Source organism: Lemur catta, unplaced genomic scaffold, assembly GCF_020740605.2.
Source record: "Lemur catta isolate mLemCat1 unplaced genomic scaffold, mLemCat1.pri scaffold_53_ctg1, whole genome shotgun sequence".
Classification (NCBI taxonomy): Eukaryota; Metazoa; Chordata; class Mammalia; order Primates; family Lemuridae; genus Lemur; species Lemur catta.
The window spans coordinates 1,139,973-1,164,173 of NW_025423858.1; the positions used below are offsets into that span (position 1 = coordinate 1,139,973).

Below are 24,201 nucleotides of genomic sequence, written 5' to 3' on the forward strand. Positions count from 1 at the left end.
GCCTAGGCAAAGAATTTATGAGGAAGACCCCTAAGGCAATCACAGCAACAACAAAAATAAATGAATGGGACCTGATTATAATATATTAGAAAGCTTCTGCACAGCCAAAGAAACAGTCACGAGAATAAACAGACAACCTACAAAATAGGAAAAAATTTTCACATACTACACGTCAGATAAAGGACTGATAACAAGAATTTACTTAGAACTCAGGGAAATCAGTAAGAAAAAATCAAACAACCCTATCAAAAAAATGTGCAAACGACATGAATAGCAATTTTTCAAAAGAAGATATAAGAATGGCTAACAAACATACGAAAAAATGCTCAACATCTCTAATCATCAAGGAAATGCAAATCAAAACCACAATGAGACATCACTTAGTTCCGGTGAGAATGGCCTTTATCAAAAAGTCCCAAAACAACACATGTTGGCGTGGATGCGGAGACACAAGAACGCTCATACACTGCTGGTGGGACTGCAAACTAGTGCAACCCTTGTGGAAAGCAATATGGAGATACCTTAAACAGATTCAAGTAGACCTATCGTTCGATCCAGAAATCCCATTGTTGGGCATCTACCCAAAGAACGAAAGTCATTCTATAAAAAAGACACCTGTACCCGAAGGTTTACAGCCACACAATTCACAATTGCCAAGATGTGGAAACAACCCAACTGCCCATCAGTTCATGAATGGATTAGAAAAATGTGGTATATGTACACCATGGAGTATTACTCAGCTATAAGAAATAATGGTGATATACAATCTCTTTTGTTCTCCTGGAGAGAGTTGGAACCCATTCTATTAAGTGAGGTATCCCAAGAATGGAAAAATAAGCACCACATGTACTCACATCAAATTGGTTTCCCTGATCATCACCTAAGTGCACATTTGGGAATAACACCAATTGGGTATCGGACAGAGGTGGGGGGTGGAAGGAGGGATGGGTGTATACCTACATGGTGAGTGCGATGTGCACTGTCTGGGGAATGGACACGCTTCAAGCTCAGACTCTGGGGGATAGGGGGGCAAGGGCAATATATGTAACCTGAACTTCTGTACCCCCATAATAAGCTGAAATAAAAAAATAAATAATAAATAAAAAAAATAAAAAAGAAGCCTTGAACGATACCAGAATCTTACATTAAAGCCACCGATAATCTGAAAAGACAAAATCTGATCAAAAAAAATCTAAAGCACCTGTGTGGATACACTGCAGGTCTGCTACACACTGCCATTGATTGATTACTGAGACGGGGTTTCAGCATGTTCCTCTGGCTAGACTGGATCCCCCCACCTCAGCCTCTACAGTAGCTAGGACTATAGGCATCTGCCACTGACTTCACTTACACACTGCTTTTTGACTACAGGTGTATAAGTGACTGTCTTTTTCAAATTAATGAAATGCTTTAAAACTGGATTGTTCACCTACAAGAAGGGTATTCTTATGTAGACTCTAGGGAAGTTTCTGACCCGTAACCAAAAGAGAATCACAAATACTAGGAAAGATTCTGCTAATTAGCTCTACTATGTCAACATGATCAGCCACTTATAAATTTGGGGCAGCAATTGGGTCTCCCTATATTACTAAATCAACATCAAAGGCCCATTCCAAGTCACAATACCATGAAAGAGTGTTAAGAGGAAAGAGGCAGAAGTAGAGCACAGTGTCAGTAAGAATACAAACCAGAGTCAGACAGACCCATGTCAAGTCTTGACTCACAATGGGTTTACATTCATCTTTAAGGCTTAAGTTTCCTCATTTATAAAATGCTGATATCTACCTGACAAGTTTGGTGTGAGGATTAAATGAGACAACACATACAAAGCACAGTGCCCACAACATTATTAGCATTCAACACTATTTTTTTTCTGCAGCTACAAATCTCTAAATCTTTCAGTTTCTGTAGTTTCCATAAAACTAGAAACCAAAAGATGAGTCTTTGGTCCCAAACAAATATTAGTTTTCATTTTCAGTAATTTTACATTAAAGTAAATGAGGGTAACTACTGGTCTAAAACATGGCAGTTAGCTTCATCAGACACTGCTTTAGGATGCTGTGGTGTTTATTTACTATACACAATCCTATAAAAGAAAAAATTTTGTCTCCAAAAAGCTGAGTGCAAATAAAATATTTTATTTCATTTTAGCAAGTCATTTCTTCATTTGTTTGGTCCTAATACATCTGTCTCCTCATAATCAAAATTTGCCTCATAAAACTATATACCACCACCAGAGAATCACCAGTAAAATCCTTTTTGGATACAGAGAGACACTAACTCTGTTTTGTTACATTGCCACATGTTTGTAGCAAATAATTGTGAAAAGAAAATGACTATGTCTAATGATTCCTCCCCTGCTACTATTTTACATTTAAAACTGCATCAGCTATTTAACTGAACTTTGGGTTATGGAGAACAGCATCATATAATACAAACCTAGCATAGAGAGCATGAAAGAAAACCTTATCCTTCTAGTAAATGAAGACTGAAAGTTGTAATACTATGATTTCACATCAGGTAATCTGCACCTGTAATGAACGAGAATTTTCTTTACTGTTTTTGAAACACATAAAATTTCAAACAAAAAAATGTTATGGGATCAAATAAAAACTCAGTCGTTTCAGCCAATACAAAATGTCTAAAAGATGCAAATGCAATATACATCAGAAATTGATTTCCTAAGTTTTGGACTTAAGGAATCAGAAAGCCGATGACTTACACAGATGACTGCCTTCTGTCGACCCTGTATCCGCTTCAAACTATACCCTCTTTCCTTCTCTTCTAGTTCAAACTTTTCCAATTTTTCTTCAGCCTTCTTAAATAACTGTCTTAACAGCAATTACAAAAAAAAAAGAAACACCAACTCCACCTTCAAAACCTTTTGGTCAATGGCCAAGTGAGTTTGCACAGCCTACAAAACTGTTTTGCAGTGGTAAATTATAGTGTACTGTGAAAAATACAAAGTGCCATCATTACACATCACCTTATTTTTCACGTATTCATATTCACTCTCTTCCTCTCAAAGTTAAAATCCCAGACACAAGTAGGCAAGATTTCAGGACTAGCAGTAAGGGGACAGCCACCTGGAAAACGGGGACTCTAATTCAAGCAGATAATTTAAACAAGGACAATTTAACACACCACCACAAATCGAAAAAGGTCAAGCAAGGCCACCATTCACAATGTTGTCATGGGCACTAACAATTAAAGAAAATAAGGTCACAGGTGTTGGTTAGCAGATTCTTTGCGGAAAGTGGAGAAGGAAAAGAGTTAAGGGAAAAATAAGTTTCCCAAGAAAATAAAGTGGGTGTTGAAAAATAAAGAGAGAGGAGATTCGGGTTACCAGAGAAAATTGCTTCAAGAAATTAGTACTACCCCTGAGCCCTCAGCAAAACTGTCATTAAATCTCTCTGTCTGGTGCCGAGTGCTGCTTTAACCATGTGATCCCCTCCTGCCCGCCCGCCCGCCCGCCCTCCCAAGTTCTGTGTCAAAATGACTTTCAGGTGAGTCTGGGGGCCGAGTGGACAGTTTCCCGCTTGGGGTAACTGTAACCGCGGCATGCGAAACTCCCCCGGCCACAGCGCGCCAGCCCACAGAGGCGCTCCTGGGCAGGTGCCACCCACGGCGGCCCCCCGTCCTGGACAGGGACACGTCCCCTCCACGTGACCAGGGCAGGTCCACGAGCCCAGTCGCGAGGCCACCCTGCTCTGACCGCCGCCTTCAATCGGAGTCTGGGCATTGGGGCGGGACGGCCGGGGGAGGGACGGGGTCGCGACCCTCCCACGTCCCGGGCCCACAGCCTCCAGCGCCGCCGCACGGCGACCGCCACCCGCGAGGCCAAGACTGCCTGTGACCGAGCCCGGCGCGCCGCCGGCCCCGCGGGCACGACCGACCGGGGGTGCGTGCGCAGCAGCAGCGCCCGGCCGGGCTCCGGGCCCTCTCGCTCACCTCACGGTGCGCCGCCTCCTCCCGGTGCCCGAGCGCCACAGGGTCCACGCAGGGGAGCGTCCAGGGGGTCCCGCCCACTGTCACAGCGCCGCCGTGTGCTCCCCTCCGAGCGCTGCCGCCTCAGCCGCCCGAGGGGCCGCCACGACGCGCTCATCTCTGCGCCCGCCGTCTTCGTCTCCGCAGCGCCGCCAAGGCCGCCACGGACGCCCCCGACGCCTACTCTTCCCTGTCGGGGCAGCGGATCCGCGCTGGGGAAACTCCACGCGAGTCCTTCCCACCGCCCCCGCTTCAGCCGCCGCCTCAGTCACTTGATCCAGCGGCCGCCTCCATGCACCTGCGCCTCCGTGACACCGCCTGCGCACCCCTCTGTGCGCCTGCGCCCTGGGGCCACCCGGCGCCTCCTCCGTGTGCCTGCGCCCTGGGGCCGCCCGCGCGCCCCTCCGTGCGCCTGCGCCCTGAGGCCGCCCGCGCCTCCTCCGTGCGCCTGCGCCCTGGGGCCGCCCGCGCCTCCTCCGTGCGCCTGCGCCCTGGGGCCGCCCGCGCCTCCTCCGTGAGCCTGCGCCCTGGGGCCGCCGCGCCTCCTCCGTGCGCCTGCGCCCTGGGGCTGCCCCGCGCCTCCTCCGTGCGCCTGCGCCCTGGGGCCGCCCCGCGCCTCCTCCGTGCGCCTGCGCCCTGGGGCCGCCCGCGCCTCCTCCGTGCGCCTGCGCCCTGGGGCCGCCGCGCCTCCTCCGTGAGCCTGCGCCCTGGGGCCGCCGCGCCTCCTCCGTGCGCCTGCGCCCTGGCGCCGCCTCCATGCCCCTCTGTGTGCCTGCCCCTCCTTGGCACGGCCTGTGCACCCCTGACACCGCCTGCGCCTTTCTGCACGCCGGCGCCTCCCTGGGTTTTCGGCGACAGCGAAGGAGTGTGTGGCTGCAGCCGCGCCCCCAGCCTGTGGGCAGCCGCACCACCGCCCTTAAGTGCGTGTCTCCGGTAAGGTGCGTGTCTTGCAAATACTGACTCCCAGTCCATGCCTCGCTTGCTTCTCCCTTCTGTTAATACTTTCCTTCTCAGGCAGAAGTTTTTGATACTAGCAAAGACGTACCAGTGTTTTCTTCTGTGGATTTTACTTTGGTGGCGTTATCTAAAAAGTCATTGCCAAACCCAAGGTTACCTAGCAGTATTCTCTCCTGTGGTGTTTTATGGAAGTTTTACATTTTGTATTTTAACTGAGGTCTGAGAAGTTGAGCCGTGGAAGTGGAGGGTAGAATGATGATTGCCCGAGGGGTGTTGGGGCGGGGTTGGGCCTCAGGTACCCGGGTGCACACAGAAGGACCCGGTTGTGACATCCGTTGCGCAGCAGGGCGACTGTAGTCAGTAACAGCGTATTGTAGATTTCCAAATAGCTAAGATAGTAACTTCAGATGTGTCACCACAAAAATGATAGGTGAGTGGGCCGATGGATGTGTTAACAACCTTGGTTCAATTATTCCACACTGTATACATGTATCAGAACATGACAGTTCACCCCATACATGTATACTATGAGGGTTTGTCAAATAAAAATAACATGAGTTGTAAAGTTAGGTCTAAGATTCACTTTCAGTTAATTTTTGAGGAGGAAGGACTGTGTCTCGATTCTTTCTTTTGCTTTTCTTTTTTTCTTTTGTTGGCATATAGATATGCAGGGGTTCCACCATCATTTTTGAAAAGGCTGTCTTTCCTCCATTACACTGCGTTTGCCTTTTTCTAAAAGGTCAATTGACTATGTTTCTGTGCTTTTATTTCTGGGTTCTCTATTCTGTTCGGTTGATCAATTTGCAAGTCCTTCAAATTTGTTCCTCCCCTCTGATATTGTTGGCTACTGTGGGTCTTTTACCTTTTCCATATAAACTTTAGAATGAGTTTGTCACTTTCAAGTTGTCAAAATAACTTGCTGATGTTTTGACTGGAATTGTTTTGAATTTATAGATCAAGTAAGAGAATTGTCATCTTAACATTTAGTTCTCCTATCTATGAACATGAAAAATCTCTTCATTTATTTAGATTTTGATTCCTTTCAACGGTTTTGTAGTTTTCCTCATACGGAGGAAAACTTTGTTGGTTCTTTGGGATTTTTTCTACATAGAAAATTGAGTTATCTGTAAGCAGAGAGCATTTTATTTCTTCTTTCCCAACTTACATATCTTTTATTTCTTTTTCTTAAGGCATTTAGCTAGAAGGGGCTTCTGTTCCCCACTTCAAGCCACCACTTTCAAATCCTCGAAAAATCAACCACAGCAACCACTTAAAAATGAAAAAAATAACTCTGATAAAGTACAATTTCCTTCCTTTCGATTTATGTCTGGATAGAAGGCCAACGCTGTCAGGTGAGCCCTTGTTATTTAATTAACATAAGCCATACTCACAGTCCATGGGGTGGAGACAATTGCAACAAAAAGCCTGTCTTCAGGGCCGTGCTTTACAAGAGCCATTTAGGATTCAAACTGATTTTAGACAGGCAAAATAGGATGCCATTTCCACTCTCTGGAAATGAAAAATGCAAATCCAAAATGTTAACCTAGTGCACAGTGAAGAACAAAATCATACTATAATTATATTCATCTTAGTCCTGTGATTATGTGTATGAACATGAAGAAAGACAAACATCAAGGAGAAATCAATGGAGAATGGAATTGTGTGTATAGGGGGTAGTTGTTAACATTTCCTTATGCCAATTTATACTTTTAAATGCAAGCATGTATTTCTGTGATAAAAGTAGAAAATCTAGAAAAGCATTTTAAAAAGTATCTTTGAAAAAGCTAAAAGTTCTTACAATTAAAAAGGAAGTCATGAAGCTCGTGTCACACAATATTAGCCACTGGCATTTATACCAGAATTTGCCATTACAAATTAGACATTACTTGCTTTTAAAACTGCTTGAATTATGCAACCATTCAAACTAAAATATAAAAATATGAAATGTTTCCATCATTTAATATCTATCATTAAACTGAAAAAGCAAGATGTTTTAAAGTCTCTTGGGAAACTTTAAGTGAAAACGGGAAGAGGGTAACACTGGGAAATGTTTATGTCCGTTCTCTTTAACGTTTTACAGAGCACACCCTGTGCCGGTCACATAAGCTGCTGCAGGAGGCTCCTGTGTCGGGGGTCCCCATTCTTCACCCTCCGCAGATGCATCCCCTTCTCCACGTGGAGACTCCTCAGTTCCTTCCATTGAAGAGACAGCACTGCCTCTCTGGACCCTTGACTCTGAGTCAGGCCATGTGACTTGTTCTGGTCAATGGGATGCCTGCTGCTGTGACACCTGAGGAGGCTCAGGACAGACTTGTGTTTTTCTGTGCCACTGTTACGAGCGTGTGCCTGGGCTCTGGCTGAGGGATGAGGTGTGAGGCGAATCATTCCAGATGGGGCCACCCTGGACCATCCAGCAGCAGCTTCTCTGGACAGGTAAGAGACCCCAGTGAGAGGAGAGCATTGCTGAGCCAGAGTGTGGACGTGCAGGCCTGTGAGCTCATTGTTTCGGGCCAGGGGAGTTGGGAGGGTTGGGGGGTGTGGTTGTCCCAAAGCATCATCATGACAGGAGAGGACAAAGGGGTACAGCTGCCCATAGTTTCTACCAACCATTTGTCAGTAACATTTCTATGTTATAATAGTTGTAGCAAATTAGATATCAGTAGATTTAACATACTTGTAGAGTTTCTGTATTTCTTTATAAAAAATACCTTTGAGATGTAATTCACCTGTTTAAATTGTGCAGTTGAATGACATTTTGTGTATTTGTAAAGTTTTATATTTATCAATACAACTCACATTAGAACATTTTTCTTACTCTAAAAAAAAAAAAATCTCACCCCTTGTAGACATAATCCTCCAACCTTCCATCCCCTCCAGCCCTAGGCAACCAGTGATCTACTTTGTCTGTATAGATTTATCCTTTCCAGACATTTCATCAAAATGGAGTCATGCAATCTATGGTCCTCTATGACTAGCTACTTTCGCTCAGTATGTTTTCAAAGTTCATCCCTGTTACAGTTTGTATCAGTACTGCATTTTTTTTCCGGTCAACAATTTACTAACTAAAATTAATCTAAATTAAGATCTGTAGATGTACTAAAATTATAAGTTTTATATCTATGAAGCTATTCTAAGGTTTTATTATAGTGGTACAATATTTCTAACATAAAATTTACCATTTTAACCCTTTTTGGGTATAAATTTAGTCATGTTAAGTCCATGCATATTGTTGTCCAACCCTCACCACTGTTCATTTCTGGTGATTTTACATCATCCTAAATTAACACTCTGTACCCATCAAAAAATAACTCTCCATCTTTCCTCCCCCTGAGGCCCTGGTAACCGGTATTCTACTTTATGTCTATATAAATTTTCCTATTCCACATACCCCACATAAGTCAAATCATACAATATTTTATTATTTGTGTCTGGCTTATTCCACTTGCCTAATGTTTTCAAGATTCATCCATGTTGTAACACATATCAGAATTTTCTTCCTTTCTAAGGCTGAATACTATTTTATGGATACACCTCATTTTCTTTATCCATTCTTGTGTTGACGATGGGCATCTGGGTTGTTTCCACCCTAGCTATTGTGCATAATGCTTCTGTTCATGTACAAGTTTTTGTAGAGATATACATTTTCATTTGTTTTTGTGAAATAACGAGAAATACATGTATATTGGTCTCTGCCCCTGGTTACTGACACAGACCTCCTAAATCTCTTGGAATTTCCTGGATGTTACGAGCGTATTTTGTTCTAATGAGGAGACTCTTATTGAGATTCTGGATGGGGGCTGGTCACCAGAAAGACCAAGCCATGATTAGAAGCTTGAAACTTTCAGCCCCCTACCCTGACACACCATGCTCTGGAGAGGGGGGAGGGGCAGGAAATGGAGTTCACAATCCATCATGCCTACGTGATAAAGTCTCCATGAAAATCCCTGAACCCCTGGGGGGTTTGTAGAGCTTCCCAGTTAGTGAACACACCCTTGTGCTGGGAGGTCATACACCCCAGCTCCACAGGGACAGAAGCTCCTGTGCTTATGAACCTTGCTGACCCTTGCCCTACATATCTCCAGCTGGCTGTCATCTCGTTCATTGATATAATAAACCAGTGAACATAAATATTTCCGTAAGTTCTATGAGGCATCCTAGGAGATTATTGAACCTGAGGAGGGGTCATGGGAACCCTGACTTATACACAGTCTGTCAGAAGTACAGGTCACAACCCAGGGGTTGCAGTTGTTGACCCAAGTGGTTGAGGGGTACCATCTTGTGGAACTGAGCCCTCAATCTGTGGGGTCTCTCCTAACTGCAGTTAGTGTCAGAATTGAGTTAAATTGTGGTATGCCCAGTCAGTGTTCACCAGAGAAGTAGTTGTTGGTGGGTTCAGACCCCTCACATTTTGGTTGTAGAAGTGTTCTGTGTTGAGTAGTGAGTGGGAGAGATAGAAAACTTAGTTTTGTGTTTGTGTACATATGTTGGAATGAAATTGCTGGATCATGCTGTTTTCTGTATACATACATGGGAATGAAATTGCTGGATCGTACCGTAACTCTGTGTTTAACCATTCTCAAATGGTTAAGGAACTGCTAGATTTTGTTCCAAAGTGGATGCACCATTTTCATTCCCACCAGGTATATGTGAGGGCTCCATTTTCTCCATATCCTCAACATTTGTTGACAGGTTTATTTTTTTAATTATAGCCATTATTGTTGAGTTCTTAATTTCTGCACAATTGGAGCATGCATTTGTGCCAAAATAAGTTTCAAATGCAAATTGAATAAAATTGATTAACATTTCTTCAACAGTAAACACAGGAACATAAATTTCATTTATAAGCACCATTTTATATTATAGGACTTTAAGCGCTTTAACCAAAAAGTGGAAAATAAAATCAAGATAAATATAATTTAGTATCTATCTTAGTCAATTAGGCCTGCTATAGCAAATGACTGTAAACTGGGTAGCTTATAAACAGTAGAAATTTATTTCTCACCATTCTGGAGGCTGGGCAATCCAAGATCAAGGCATTAGCAGCTTCTGTGTCTGGTAAGGACAGGACCTGCCTCCTGGTTTATAGATGGTGTTCTTCTTGGTACGTCCTCATGGGCTGAAGGGACAAGGGAGGTCTTTGAAGTCCCTTTAGTAAAGGCAGTAGTACAGTTGATAAGGGCTCCACCCACATTCCCTAATCTCAAAGACCCACTTCCTAATACTATCACATTGGGTGTTAGAACTTCAACATCTGAATTTGGGGAGGTACACAGACATTCAGTTCATATGATAATATTCAAATGTTAATGTAAGAGTGGTGAATTCACCAGGTGCTCCCAGCATGGGCACAGAAAGATTTCTCATGCAAAGTTTAGGGTATGTAGAAGTAAAAAGTTTACTTACTTTTCTGAAAAAGAAAGAAGGAGAGAAAGAAGGAAAATGGCACAGCAAGAAGGAAGGTGGAAAGTGCTGGCAGCTGAGGAAAAGGGGCTTGGTGTTTTAAAGGGTAAAAATGGCTTCTTGTTTCCTTAGCTGCACACGGATAACAGAAGCAGCTGTGGAGCCAAGGTGTTTGCTTTTTCCAATTTTTTTTTTTTTTTTTTTTTTTTTTTTGCCGCTTCTCTGTGAGGCTGGCTTTATCTGAGTCCTTGAAAGCTGTCCTGGCAGGAACTGAGGCAAAGAGCCTGCAGCCCTGTTGTCTGTTTAGGGCTCTTCAAGGCTGGGAAAGAAACTCTTAGAGATAACGAGTTAGGCTTGAGGACTGTGAGTTGAGTTTCAGGTATTTAATGAAACAAAGCAAAGCGTCCGCTGTGCTGTAAGTTTTCTCTTCAACGGGGCCATTATGTGTTGTGACTTTATTCCTCTTTTTTCTGTTTGATAGTTTATTTTCCTCCTGCAGGTAGGTTGTGAACAAGGCCACCTTTCCCTTAATTTCAAAGAAGAAAAACAAAAAACATAGCAACTATTTTCCTGCTTCCAGTTTCTTTGAAGAGTAAACTTTTTGCTTAGTGATTACAACATACAAAATATTGTGTCCATTTGGTATATGTGAACAACTCAGTGTCTCTTAGATAGATTTCACGTTGAGTCTAAAGTCACTTCTACTCTCAAGAAAATTTTAAAAAAATGATTTGTATATGGAATGGAACGTTCAAGATGGTATTATTACTTGTCTCCTATAGTAATAAAGCAAAGACTTTGCACCAAGCAAATTTTCTTGTTTAAGAAGGGCCACTACCTAAAGAGTTTAAGTATATACCTCTCAAAAAGTTTCTTAGCCTTTCATCATTACTCCTAACAATTTCAAAAGCTAAACTCATAAAATTTTTAACTTCCTTTAAGTTTCTACTGACACTGGTGCAGTATACAGACAATCATTTTATTTTTATACTAAATATTCCATTTAGTAAATGAGATTTCTCAATCTAAGTTGGGAAACCTGATACGAGCCAGGTGATTGGAATATAGGCTGGCTGGCGCCAAGGACGGAAGGGAAAATGCACATCAGAGCCAAGGATGTGCAGGTGAACAGGTGACCCTCCACTTCAGATGGCATCCAGTTCTCTACCTGATGCCCAGGGGGCTAAATGCGCTGAGTGACAACTGCCTCTGAGCCCGGGAGTTGTGGACTTTGTTTCTGGTAACTGTCAGAGCCCAAGGGGGCTTCTGTTGTGCTTGCAGACTTGACCCTGCTGGTCTGTGCTGGGGGGATTCTAAGTCTGTGGCTAGTCATTATTGTCAGCAAAACCTGCTAAGGTCTTTGAGAATTTTTATGACCAGCTAGCGCAAGGGCAGGGCCACATGTCCATGCTATTGCTTAGAGAACATATCTGTTTTCAAGTGACGATTCATTCTAGTTTTATTTTCGTAACTACATAGGGCAGAGTGGAGCTATGTATTAGTTTATTAAGTATGAAATGTCTGATTTCCTTAAGTACTAAGTCTGACAATTGATATCTCGGACATTTCACTCTGAACTTCTTGTTTTATGCTTATTGTAAAGGTACATCCTTAGCCTTTCAAACACACATTTTGGCTTATGATTATCTTTCAAATTGTTTTTAGATCAATTTTTACGAAACCATGGCTGTGTCAAAAATTTATGTTATTTTTGAATATGAGTTCTGTTGTCAAACCAATGCAGTGCAGACAGCTTGAAGTATCACCAGAGTGTTTGGGAAGGATGTGGCTGATGAACACTTGGTACGTGGATGGTTTCAGAAGTTCTGTTCTGGTGATTTTAATCTCAAAAATGAGCCACATGGGTGACCTGAGACCAAAGTGGTTAATGATGAGCTGAAAGCTGTAGTGGAGGCAAATCCATGTGAACCTACATGTGAATTCGCAGGGAGTTAGCTACGCTCCCAGCAAAAAATCGGGTCCCTCAGGCAGGGGTCGTCACAAAAGATAAGGAAATAATAGAAAGTAGAATATAATAGAATATGGTAATAAAAGAATACACAGAGACAAAAGTACAGTTTTATAAAAAATAGATTTATGAAAAAAGGGGCAGTCTTGGGAGAACCCACTGCGTTCCTGTGAACTGTGAGGCCACCAGTAAAGTTTCACATCAGTATTTATAGGTACAGTGATCGGTTGCCAGGGGTAAGAGATTTACATAATAACAGGTAGTTCATTTTAGGTTCAAAGTCTCCTAAAAAGCTTCTAGAGATTGGCCAGCGCGGTGGCTCATGCCTGTAATCCCAGCACTCTGGGAGGCCGAGGCGGGCGGATTGTTTGAGCTCAGGAGTTCAAGACCAGCCTGAGCAAGAGCGAGACCCCGTCTCTACTAAAAATAGAAAAAGAAATTATACGGACAGCTAAAAATACACACGTATATATATATATATATACACGTGTGTGTGTATGTATGTATATATATATATACATATATATGTATATATATATATACATATATATATATATATATATATATATATAAATTAGCCGGGCATGGTGGCACATGCCTGTAGTCCCAGCTACTCGGGAGGCTGAGGCAGGAGGATTGCTCGAGCCCAGGAGTTTGAGGTTGCTGTGAGCTAGGTTGACGCCACGGCACTCACTCTAGCCCGGGCAACAGAGTGAGACTCTGTCTTAAAAAAAAAAAAAAAAAAAAAAAGCTTCTAGAGATCGTTTAAGTAACTCTATGTATGTGAGCAAAGGGTTACAAAATCTTCCTACGACAAATTTCTAAGTTCTAAGATAAAGCTATCACTTTAACAGAAAGGAGAAACAGAGATATAGTGGCTCTATATTTCTTTTATCTAGTTATTGTGGATTGAGACAGGTAGTCAGGAGTAGAGCAGGAACTGTCCCTTGGGCTAATTGCTTTTAGCCACAGGTGTCTGTCTGTCCGGCAGGCACTCTTTGATCAGCTGTCATCCCATGGCTCCTTGCAAACCTGCTTTGTCCTAGAAAGCAGGTGAGAACCACAGGTTTGAGACTGCAGTGTCACCTTGGAAAGCAGCTGCCACTGACCTTTGAGATGCGCTCCTGAGGCAAGGCAGCTTTTGGTTTGTGAATTAACACGTTCACATATTCCTTCAGGGCAAAGCCCTGCAAAACTCCTGAGATCATTTCTGTCTCTAATATAGCAATATTAATCTATGGAGAAACATGAATTGGCAGCAAGGTTTGACATTACTATTCCAACAATATTGGAGCATTGGAAACAAATCAGCAAGGTAAAGAAGCTGGATAGATGGGTACTGCATGAATTAAACGAGCATCAGAAGAGAAATCATCTCGAAGCTTGCCTTTCTTTGCTGTCACGACATAAAGATAAACCATTTCTACACTGTATTGTTATGTGTGATGAAAAATGGATTCTTTATGACAATCACAAGCATTTAACACAACGGTTGGATAAAGATGAAGTGCCAAAACACAAGCCAAAACTGAATATTCATCAAAAAAAAAGCTAATGATATCTGTTGGGTGGTCCAGCACTAGTATTATCCACTACAGCTTCATGAAACCTGGTGGATTGATTATAACAGATGTCCACTGCAGCCAATTGGATGAAATGATGAGGATGCTTGCAATAAAGAAGCTGACACTGGTTCAATAGAGACAGCCCAATCATCTTGCAAGACAACGCTTGACCACGTGTCACACAAACAAAGCTGCTCAAACTACAGAGGCTGGACTTGGAAACTCTCTGTCATCTACCATATTCACGAGACCTTGTACCAACTGGCTACCACTTCTTCCAGGCTTTAGACCACTTCTTGCAAGGAAAAATATTCAATACTCAACAAGCTCTGAAACCACCTTTTGCAATTTCACAGCCACTCTCTCTCTCTAGGCTCTTCGCTGCTGACATAAACAAGCTACCATTAACATAGCAAAACTGGGTCTATAGTTTAGGTGGATACATTGATTAATTGTACTGCTTCTTGTTTGAGATATAATAAATGACACTTTTGATTCTATAACAGACATTTTATATTTAATGACCTAATAAATAAAGATGATTCCAGCAGCATTTTTAAAAAATGCACTACCATACTGAATCATACTTTCTGACAGGCAGGGGAGTACAGTGGCTTGGGATTCTGGTTCCACAGCTTCAGGCCAGCTCTGTGGTAGCGGGTAACTTACTTTCCCTCTCTGTGCCTCAGTTTTCTCATCTCTAAAAACAGGATATGATAGTAACCTACCCCATAGAACTGTTATGAAGATTAAATTATTTAACATTTGTAAATAATATCTGGAACATAGTAAATGCTCATTGAATTTTAGCCATTACTCTTGCTCTTGTTGACATCAGGTATAAAAGAATAAATGTGACTCTGGTTCATGACCTTGGGTAGAATCACAAGATAAGCACTGTTTTAGGGAAAAGTATTTGTACAGGGTATTTTCATTATCCAAAATAGTCTCACTAATAAGGTACTATTAGAGTAGAGCAGTGTTACAAAGTAAGATCATTAAATAGAAGCCCATGGTACAGAATGGGCAACTCTTACAGTACATTGATAGGTTTTGACTTTCTGCAGTATCATATCTGTAAATAATAAGTCCTTGAGATTTTAGCTTTTTGGATCAACTTGCTGTTAACAATTTAATTTTTTTTTTTTTTTTTTTTGAGACAGAGCCTCACTCTGTTGCCCAGGCTACAGTGAGTGCCATGGCGTCAGCCTAGCTCACACCAACCTCAGACTCCTGGGCTTAAGCGATCCTCCTGCCTCAGCCTCCCAAGTAGCTAGGACTACAGGCATGCGCCACCATGCCCGGCTAATTTTTTCTATATATATTTTTAGTTGGCCAGATAATTTATTTCTATTTTTAGTAGAGACGGGGTCTCGCTCTTGCTCAGGCTGGTCTCGAACTCCTGACCTCGAGCAATCCACCCGCCTTGGCCCCCCAGAGTGCTAGGATTGCAGGCGTGAGCCACCGCACCCAGCCAACAATTTTAATTTTTAACTTCTGTCAATGTTATGTACTTTTCCATTAGCTGAAAAGGACTCCCCAGGTCATTATGCAGATGTCTCTGTCAGGACAGTGTGCCCTTGAAACATGCTGTTTATGATCTGACTGTCTGAAGTCTTCCAGGACACACAGTTTCTGGCTGGCAGCATAGATGGTGCAGCATTTATGATCATTAAGTGGGTGCTAGTCTCCATGCTGAGCGTACATCTGTCACTGGGGATGCCATCTCGGTGTGAATGTGTGTGGAAACCTCAAGGTGGGTCCTTGGAGAGACCATTGCTGTGTGATTCTGAAAGGTTAGGTTGAGGTCCGTCCCTTGGATTTGCTCCTGTCCTCTCTTCTTCAACCACCCCTCGGTGTCTTTGCCATGTGCTATTGTCTTCGTGGTCTCCGTCTCCACCTCATCTCCCACCCATCTCCCATCCTGCCCACCCCCCAGTGACCTTTCTAAAGGTCTCTTCCCAAATGTGCTTACTCTCCTGGGCAACACTATTCATCCTTTTCCTCACACCACACATACATACACACAAACATGTATACCACACACTCCCCCACACATGCTGCAGACAACACAAACCCCCCACACTCACATACATCCTACATACACACCATGAACACCTCCCATATACTCACACACACCACACACACACACACTCACTACTTCAAAGGCTCCACTTCACCCACTACTTCTACTCTGACCCTAAACTACAACCACTGGCTTACTTCCACCAGGATTTTCATTGCCCCTTCCTCCAGGGGACTTTGTGTCCATATCTGGTCTCCCTAGGGAGGGTCTAGTCCTTCTGCAGGGTCTCCATCCTCCTCCCCTGTGCCGGCTGAGTCACTGGCTCTGCTGGACCATCTTGGTTTTCCGGCCTGTCTTCCTTTGACAGCTCTCATCATCATGCATTGCAGGCACCTTTTGACAAGTCCGCATTCCGGCACCAACAGTACCTTAGTCGTTTTTATGTTCTAGCACCTTGGATTGTGTCTGACACACAGTAGACAGTCATTTATAATTTCTGAGCACCTGCATGCATGAATGCACACAGATATCAGGATAAACATTCAAAAAGTGCTTTCCTTTTTACTGAATCTGTGATCCAGTTCACTTACCTGTTGGCTTGCACCTGAGATAATTAAATTTCTATTAAAAATATTAATAAACTAAGTGAATCTCAATATTATCTCTGCAATTTATGCTTTCATTGAGATGGGCAAAGACTATCGACAGTAGGCCCCATGTGTAGGGGGTTGAGTTAGAGAAGTAGCATAGAAGGCACTGGAATCTTCAATGATTTCTATTTATACCACCATACAGAAGAAAAAGGATGAAAAAGACATACATAAATGAGATTAGAAACTAAAAAAATGAAGTTATATAAAATTATATACTGTGCAAATTCTATATAAAATCTCTCTTTTCCATTTGGTGTACAGTGCCTCAGGATTTTTGTCTTGTAACTTATTAATAGGAATGTTGTACCATGATTACATTGCCAAAACTACCTGAATAACATCTGTGCTAAGTTTTTATGGAGATTACTTTAAGGTTGACTTGGCATAGACTAAACAGCATACATTTAGAGGGCACAATGTGGTAAGTTTTGGTGTATGTAGACCCATGAAACCATTACCGCTGTCAAGGTACTAAACACATCTATAATTTCTGAGGACAGTCTTCTTTTCCTTTCCTTCCCACTTCCCCAGGCTCCCCCATACCCGGCCAGCTGCTTATCTATAGATTATTTTGCATGTTCTAGAATTTCATATAAAATGGAACCATTCAGTACTTACACTTTTTTGTCTGGCTTCTTTTATTCAACATAATTATTTGGGGACTCATTTTTATTGTTACATCTAAAAAGAGTTCATTCCTTCTATTCCTGAGTAGTATTCCATTATATGGATATACTCATCTGTGGCTATGTTTTCAATGTGTTCCCTCCAAAATTCAAATGTTGCCTTTGTGATAGTATTTAGAGGTGATGCCTTTTTGAGGTGATGAGGCAAGGAGGGCTGCCCTGTCGTGAATGGGATCAGGCCCTTTTTAAAAGAGGCATCATGCAGTGTGCAGTGTTCAGCTTGCTTGCCCTCCCACCTTCTGCCATGTGAAGATGCAGCAAGAAGGCCCACCTGAGATGCTAATACCTTGTTCTTGGACTTCCTAGTCCCACAACTGTGAGAAATTAATTTCTGTTCTTTATAAGTCACCAGTCTATGGTATTCTGTTATAGCAGAACAAACGGACTAAGTAACCTGTTCATGGGCATTCATTTGAGTTGTTTCAAGTTTGGGGAAGTTATGGATAAAATTTCTATGAAGAGTAGTGCACGAGTCTTTATGTAGGAATATACTTTCATTTCTCTTCAGTAAATACCCAGTAGTAGAATGCCTAAGGGCATACGACAAACACATGCTCAACTTTTTTTTTTTAATTTTTTATTTCAGCATATTACAGGGATACAAATGTTTACGTTACGTATATTGCCCTTGCCCCACCAGAGTCAGAGCTGCAAGCGTGTCCATCCCCCAGACGGTGTGCACAGCACCCATAAGGTGTGAATATACCCATCCCCTCCTCCCCCTTCCCCTCTGCCTGACCCCTGAGGGATGTTACTACTATATGTGCTCTTAAGTGTTGGTCAGTTAAGTCAATTAATGCCAATTTGATGGTGAGCACATGTGGTGCTTGTTTTTTCATTTCTGTGATACTTCACTTAGTAGAATGGGTTCCAGCTCTATCAGGGATAATGCCAGAGGTGCCACCTCACCATTGGTTTTTGTGGCTGAGTAGAACTCCATGGTGTACATATACCACATTTTATTAATCCACTCCTGTATTGATGGGCACTTGGGTTGTTTCCACACCTTTGCAATTGTGAATTGTGCTGCTATAAACATTCTAGTGCAGATGTCTTTTTTAATAGAATGTCTTCTGTTCTTTTGGGTTGATGCCCAGTAATGGGATTGCTGGATCCAATGGTAGTTCTACTTGTAGCTTTAAGGTATCTCCATATTACTTTCCACAGAGGTTGTACTAGTCTGCAGTCCCACCAGCAGTGTATGAGTGTTCCTGGTGGCAGTCTGATTTTAAAAAACCACTTCTATCCTTTTTTTTTCTTTCTTTTTTTCTTTTTTTTTAATTTGAGCTTATTATGGGGGTATGAAAGTTTAGATTATGTATATTGCCCATGCCCCCCCAACCTCCCTGAGTCAGAGCTTCAAGTGTGTCCATTCCCCAGACAGTGTGCATTGCACTCATTATGTAGGTATAAACCCATCTCCTCACCCCACCCCCCACATCTTTCCAACACCCAATTGATGTTATTTCCAAATGTACACTTAGGTGATGATCAGGGAAACCAATTTGCTGGTGAGTACATGTGGTGCTTATTTTTCCATTCTTGGGATACTTTACTTAGTAGAATGGATTCCAACTCTTTCCAGGAGAACAAAAGAGATTCTATATCACCGTTATTTCTTATAGCTGAGTAATGAGTGTTCAATCTTTGTATTTTAGCTTGTAAGATGTCCAAGCAGCCTTGAATTATGAGGAGCATAAACTTTGAGTCTATCTCAACAGCAGAAGGAAAAGTTACCAGGTTGAGAGATGGCATATAGAAAACAGAGAGACAGAGAGCTTGAGAGACTGGACATTTTAAATACATAGTGGCAGGCTGACCACTTGAGCTCTGAATTTTCGTGGATACGATTTGCCCTTCAATTAAAACGTGTGCTCAAGCATTGGCCATAACCACCTGCAGTCCTAGCATACCTGGCATGCCTTTCAATCTTTCCATTTACACGCATACTTGTGAGTAGAGGTGCCCTAAACCAACCATAGTGCCCAAATGGCATCATTCTCCTTGTCTTTCCTCAGGTTTGCAGGATTGGTTATCTGTTTTTCTTTAGAAGAAGAAATCAAACTGTAGTCTAGGGGTAAGTGTGGCGGATCACAGTGTGCTGATTGTGGGCACGACTCCACAAGGTATCACCACTCAGTCATTTCTCACCTCTCACTTGTGTCTCAGGTACTCTCCCCAGGGGTCTAACACCTCTGAGAGGGCTCAAAGTACCCAGTGATCAGCTCCTGTATGCGTTTCCTGTACAAGCTTTCTTTTAATTAATTTTGTTGGGGATTCCCTATAGGGCCACCTCACCCCACAGAGAGTCACCCCAGGCACTCCTATCTGCACCCCTAGTCACCCAGGAATACCCTCAGCTGACACAGATAAATGCCCTCTCTCTTCAGAGCTGGGGAACTCAATCTCTCATTTATCTGCAAACAGGACATTTCAGTTATATCTTTCATTTCACAAATGCCCAGAAAAGCCAATTCAAAGACATTTGGGGAGGAAGAGGCAATGAATGGAGAAGACCCTTTAGAGTGGACCTCAGAGTCAAAATTAGGATCCTCGAAACAATTTCCTACAAAAAGAATTGATAGCTGAGAATAAACCAGGATCATCAATAAAGACTGTGAGCTCTGGGGACTCAGGAGGACTTACCAGTTCTGCCCGAGGGAAAGCTCATCCTCAAGTGGCTCAAGGGTGTCATGCTGTTACCTGGAGTTGATGTTGGGCCTTCATGGAATCCTGAGTCTTCTCTGAGCCCCAGGTGTGAGCACCATCTTGTCAAAAGAACCCAAACTGTTTAAAATAATTACAGGGGTTTATTCTGATCTGAAGATGTGTGACTCACCTGGACAACATGGCCTTAGAAAGTCCTGAGAATATGTGCCCAGACTACTGTGGTACAGTTTGGTTGTATATGTTCATGCAGATAGGAATTTCAAATAAGTCCCTAACTCAATAAGTGGAGGGCGTGTATTTATTTTGCCTGAAATGGCAGGACATCTTAAAGAGTGTTCTTATATGTTATAGGTGTATTTAAAGGTTCTTTGACTTGTAACTCCTTAATGCATAAAGCTGTCTTAAGGCTTGGAATTTTTTAACTTAAGAAATCTGTTCATCAGAGACAAGCCGTTGGATGTTTACTGAAACTCAAGCAATCTCTTATGTAAATTGAAGGCCTATAGGTTTGCTTTAAGTTTTACCTTCTATAGCCTTAGGTCTGTTAATGATTTGGCATCTCATTGTTATATAGTATAATGTCTCCAAAAAGATAGAGGTGCATCATGATGCAGGTCTGACCTACCTTTTCACAGCCAGTATCTGAGCCTTAGGTTTTCTCTGCAGTCCCCTTGGCCAAGAGGGCGTCCATTCCATCACAGCTGGGGGGCTTTTTATTTAGTTCATACAGACATGATTGTAGAGTGTTCTTCTTTCTGTCTTGATCCACCACAATCATTGTGCGGCCTCTTCTGAAGCTGGTGCTCAGTGAAATAGTTCACATTCAGCAGAAAAATATTATCAGGTTGCTATGAATACCTGGTCTACCCCTAGCAACACCATATCCTAACAGTGCTAGGGGAGTTTCCAATTATTAGAGGTTGCCTCTCTCTTTCTTAGTGCCTCCTTTTGGCCAAGGCCAAAGAAAGTCAGGTTTCTGGATGTAAATCAATGATCTCTACCATTTCTGTGATGTTGCTAATCAGCTGCTTGTCCAGAGAGCACGGCCTATAGAAAAATTAGGGCTTTTAATTCACCATCTTATAATAGGACACCTTTTTGTTTCTAGAGCACTTCATAGTTGTGAACTAACGTAAAATCATACCTACCATAATAAAAAAATATGTCTTTCTTTATCTTTTGGCAATTGATATATCAGGATGATGGCAGTTAATGTAACCACCTGGAATTATTTTATTTCTGTGAGAAGCTTGTATTTCAAGGCCTAAGTTTCTGATAGCATACTCAGCTTCATAACTTTTTGTTTTTTTGAAAGTATTTACCACATAAAACCTCATTAAAATCATGGTTGCTTTGTCTGTAAGGTTTACATTACTGTGAATAGTTCCCAAAATGGTGGCAAGTAATTGTTGGGTTCAGGTGGCGAACAAAGGGTGGCTGGTTCAGAGTGATGCAGCACTGGATGTAGAGAACTTTGAAGAGGAAAGTGGCAATATCTCATAGGATGTCAGGTGAGTGTCAATAAAGGAGTCTGTGTAGGATAGGAACCAGTAAGTGTAGTGGAAACTCTGGAACTAAATCAATGGAAGTTTTCATGCATTTTTCTATTGCTGTTATAGATCCCAAACAAGGTGGATATGGCTTGGACACTAGATCTAAAAAAGACTGAAATGAACAGTAGGTCTCTAATGATTCCCACATACCTGATTCAGCATTTGGTCAGAATGTTCATAAACAAAAAGTGAAAAAGGATTTGTGAGCCTAGAATCCTAGAGAAAAATCTGAAAGTTTATATTTCAGTATTTATGTTTAAATAGGAGCATGCTTCTTTTACCTTGAAAAGTACACAGCTATGAACACACACTTCTGTTAATACCTTTCACTAATATACACTTAACCTAAGATCAACTCTCTTTTGGATTTGCCAGGTTTGGAGCATTTTATTTTTTGCACAGAGGGAAGTAAAACATACATTTTTTTTGTTTTTAAATACCAAGGTTGAAGGACAAATGGCCCTCATAACAGTTTTGAATTATTTAAAACCTGAAGAGTTTTAAACCAACCAGATAAATTCCAAGTTCAGCACATTCAGAACCAGGATTTGGAAATTCAAACTCAGATGGGTTCACTGTCCTGTGTCTTTCAGAAAAACGGGGGTGGAGGGAACAATTAAGGGGAAAACATATGGAATGAAATCAGTGTAGATATAAACTTTACAACTTACATCAAAATTCATTCAAAATCATCCTCAGACTTAAACTACAATGCAAAACTTTAAAGATTCTGGGAAAAATCAAAGAAGAAAATTTATGTGGCCTTGGGTTTGGTGATGAGTTTTAACACACAAGAAAAAAATCTGATCCACAACAGAAAAAATAATACCATGGCTGTTATAACATTCAATATTTATACTCTGTGAAAGGTCAAGTTGAGAGAATAAAAAGACAAGCCAAAGAATGATAAGAAATATGTGCAAAATACACACCGGAGGAACAATTCACATTCTACATATAAAAAGAAGTCTTGAAACTCAACAATAAGAAGACAAACACCCCAATTAAAAAGGGGTACAGATCTCAACACACACCTCACCAAAGAAGATACATAGATGGCAAATAATCATACAAAAAGATGCTCAGCATCCTATATCGTTGGGGAATAGCAGATTACAGCAGCAATGAGATATCACAGCACGCCTGCTAGAATTACTAAACTCTTAAAAAAGGACAAACCATTGCTGGAGGAAAGGCAGGAATTCTCATTCATTGCTGGTAGAATGCATAATGGTACAGTCACTTTGGAAGACCGCGTGGAAGACTAGAATATGCCACCCCAAGAGATAGCTCTTTTTGTTGTTGTTATTGTTTTGGACAGGGTCTCTGTCCCCCAGGTGGGAGTGCAGTGGCACGAACACAGACCACTGCCACCTTGAACTTCCAGGCTGGAGCGATCCTCAGCCTCCCAAGTAGCCGGGACTCCAGGCATGAGCCACCACCGCCAAATAATTTTTATGTGCGTGTGCAGATGGGGCCTTGCTCTATTGTCCCGGCTAGTCTCGAACTCCTGAGCTCAAAGGATCCACCTGCCTCGTGCCCGGCCTATAATTAGTTTTTAATGGAGAAAATAATTTAAAATAAATCCTGTTTGCTGTGGTGGCTGCGGCCCACGTTATTTCCCAAGAGGCGAAACCGTGGAACTGTGGAAACCCCAAAACCCGAACTGACCTGCGCACACAGAGGCGCCCGCGGGGGCGGGGCGGGCTGGGCTGGGCGCGGGGGGCGGCGCGGGGGGCGGCGTGGAGGGGGTGGCGGGGACGGGGACGGGGAGGGGCGCTGGGCCGGCCGCGCGCACAGCCTGACGCGGGAGCCGCCCCGGCGCTGCGGGCACGCGCTGGCGGTCTGCGTGGCGCCGGCACCGGCGTCTTCATCTGCCCCCTGGCGCTGCGCGACCTGCTCCCCACCTGCTCCTGCGTCCCCGCCGCGGCGCCGCACGACCTCTCCGACGGCGGGCGGGGGTGAGCGAGGCCGCGCCGCCCCTTCCCCGCCTCTGCCTCCCGGGGGTCCCCGCCTCTCCCTTCCGGGGTCCCCACCCATCCCTCCCGGGGTCCCCACCTCTCCCCTAGGGGGTCCCCACCCATCCCTCCTGGGATCCCCACCTCTCCCTCCCGGGGTCCCCACCTCTCCCTCCCGGGGTCCCCACCTCTCCCCCGCCACCCGCTCCCGCAGGTGTTTCCTACCTGTCTCTTAAAGTCATAGATTGGAAAGGCCCCGGGTTGGTGAGGTGGGAAGTCGAACTCCCCTCTACTTTTTTCCCCATCTTTCTTAATAAAAGTAAGACTGAAATATTTCCAATAATCAAAATAAAGTGAAAAATCTCATCCCTTCGTTTCCCCAACCTCCAGGTCACTTCCGTTACTTGCCTGGCTTCCAGGCAGGTCCTTGTACCTACGCGCATCTGTTCATGTGTAGGCTTAAAAACTTTCTGAAACAAATGTGATGCATTTTCAGAAGAAAACATCTTGGACTAGTTCTTTTTTTTTTTCCTAATGTTGTGAACATTTATTAAAATAGTAAACCTTACTTTATAAGAAACGAAATAATATATTTATATGGTAATTTGTATTCCTAAGAAAATAACAGCGTCCAATTAGACAAGAAAAATTTTCTATTTTTCTGTCACTACCTAACAAAATCATGCATAGAAATTTCCATTTTAAATGCTAATTTTAAGAGAATTAATGTTTAAAGAGCATATGTCATATTTTAAAAATAGATTTTCTATGGCTCTA

At 42.8% G+C, this 24,201-nt stretch overlaps 1 protein-coding gene and 1 long non-coding RNA gene across 3 annotated transcripts in view; one reads left to right on the forward strand and one right to left on the reverse strand.

The window, feature by feature from the left end:
- The window catches only part of LOC123629835 (ankyrin repeat domain-containing protein 26-like), a 47,697-nt gene extending 43,416 nt beyond the window's left edge, over positions 1-4,281 (reverse strand). Inside the window, exons 1-2 of the mRNA XM_045539216.1 lie at positions 4,260-4,281; positions 3,952-4,070 (exon numbers count right to left, since the gene is read on the reverse strand). Of these exons, the coding sequence (XP_045395172.1) occupies positions 3,952-4,070; positions 4,260-4,281 (141 nt within the window). The remainder of the gene's footprint in view (positions 1-3,951; positions 4,071-4,259) is intronic.
- A 483-nt stretch (positions 4,282-4,764) lies between these two features.
- The window catches only part of LOC123629847, a 29,565-nt gene continuing 10,128 nt past the window's right edge, over positions 4,765-24,201 (forward strand). Inside the window, exons 1-2 of one of the 2 annotated variants that reach the window (XR_006732319.1) lie at positions 4,765-4,925; positions 7,025-7,377. This is a non-coding gene — a long non-coding RNA (uncharacterized LOC123629847). Of the gene's footprint in view, positions 4,926-6,194; positions 6,297-7,024; positions 7,378-24,201 lie in introns of those variants that run through there. The other variant, XR_006732317.1, reaches the window with a different exon arrangement.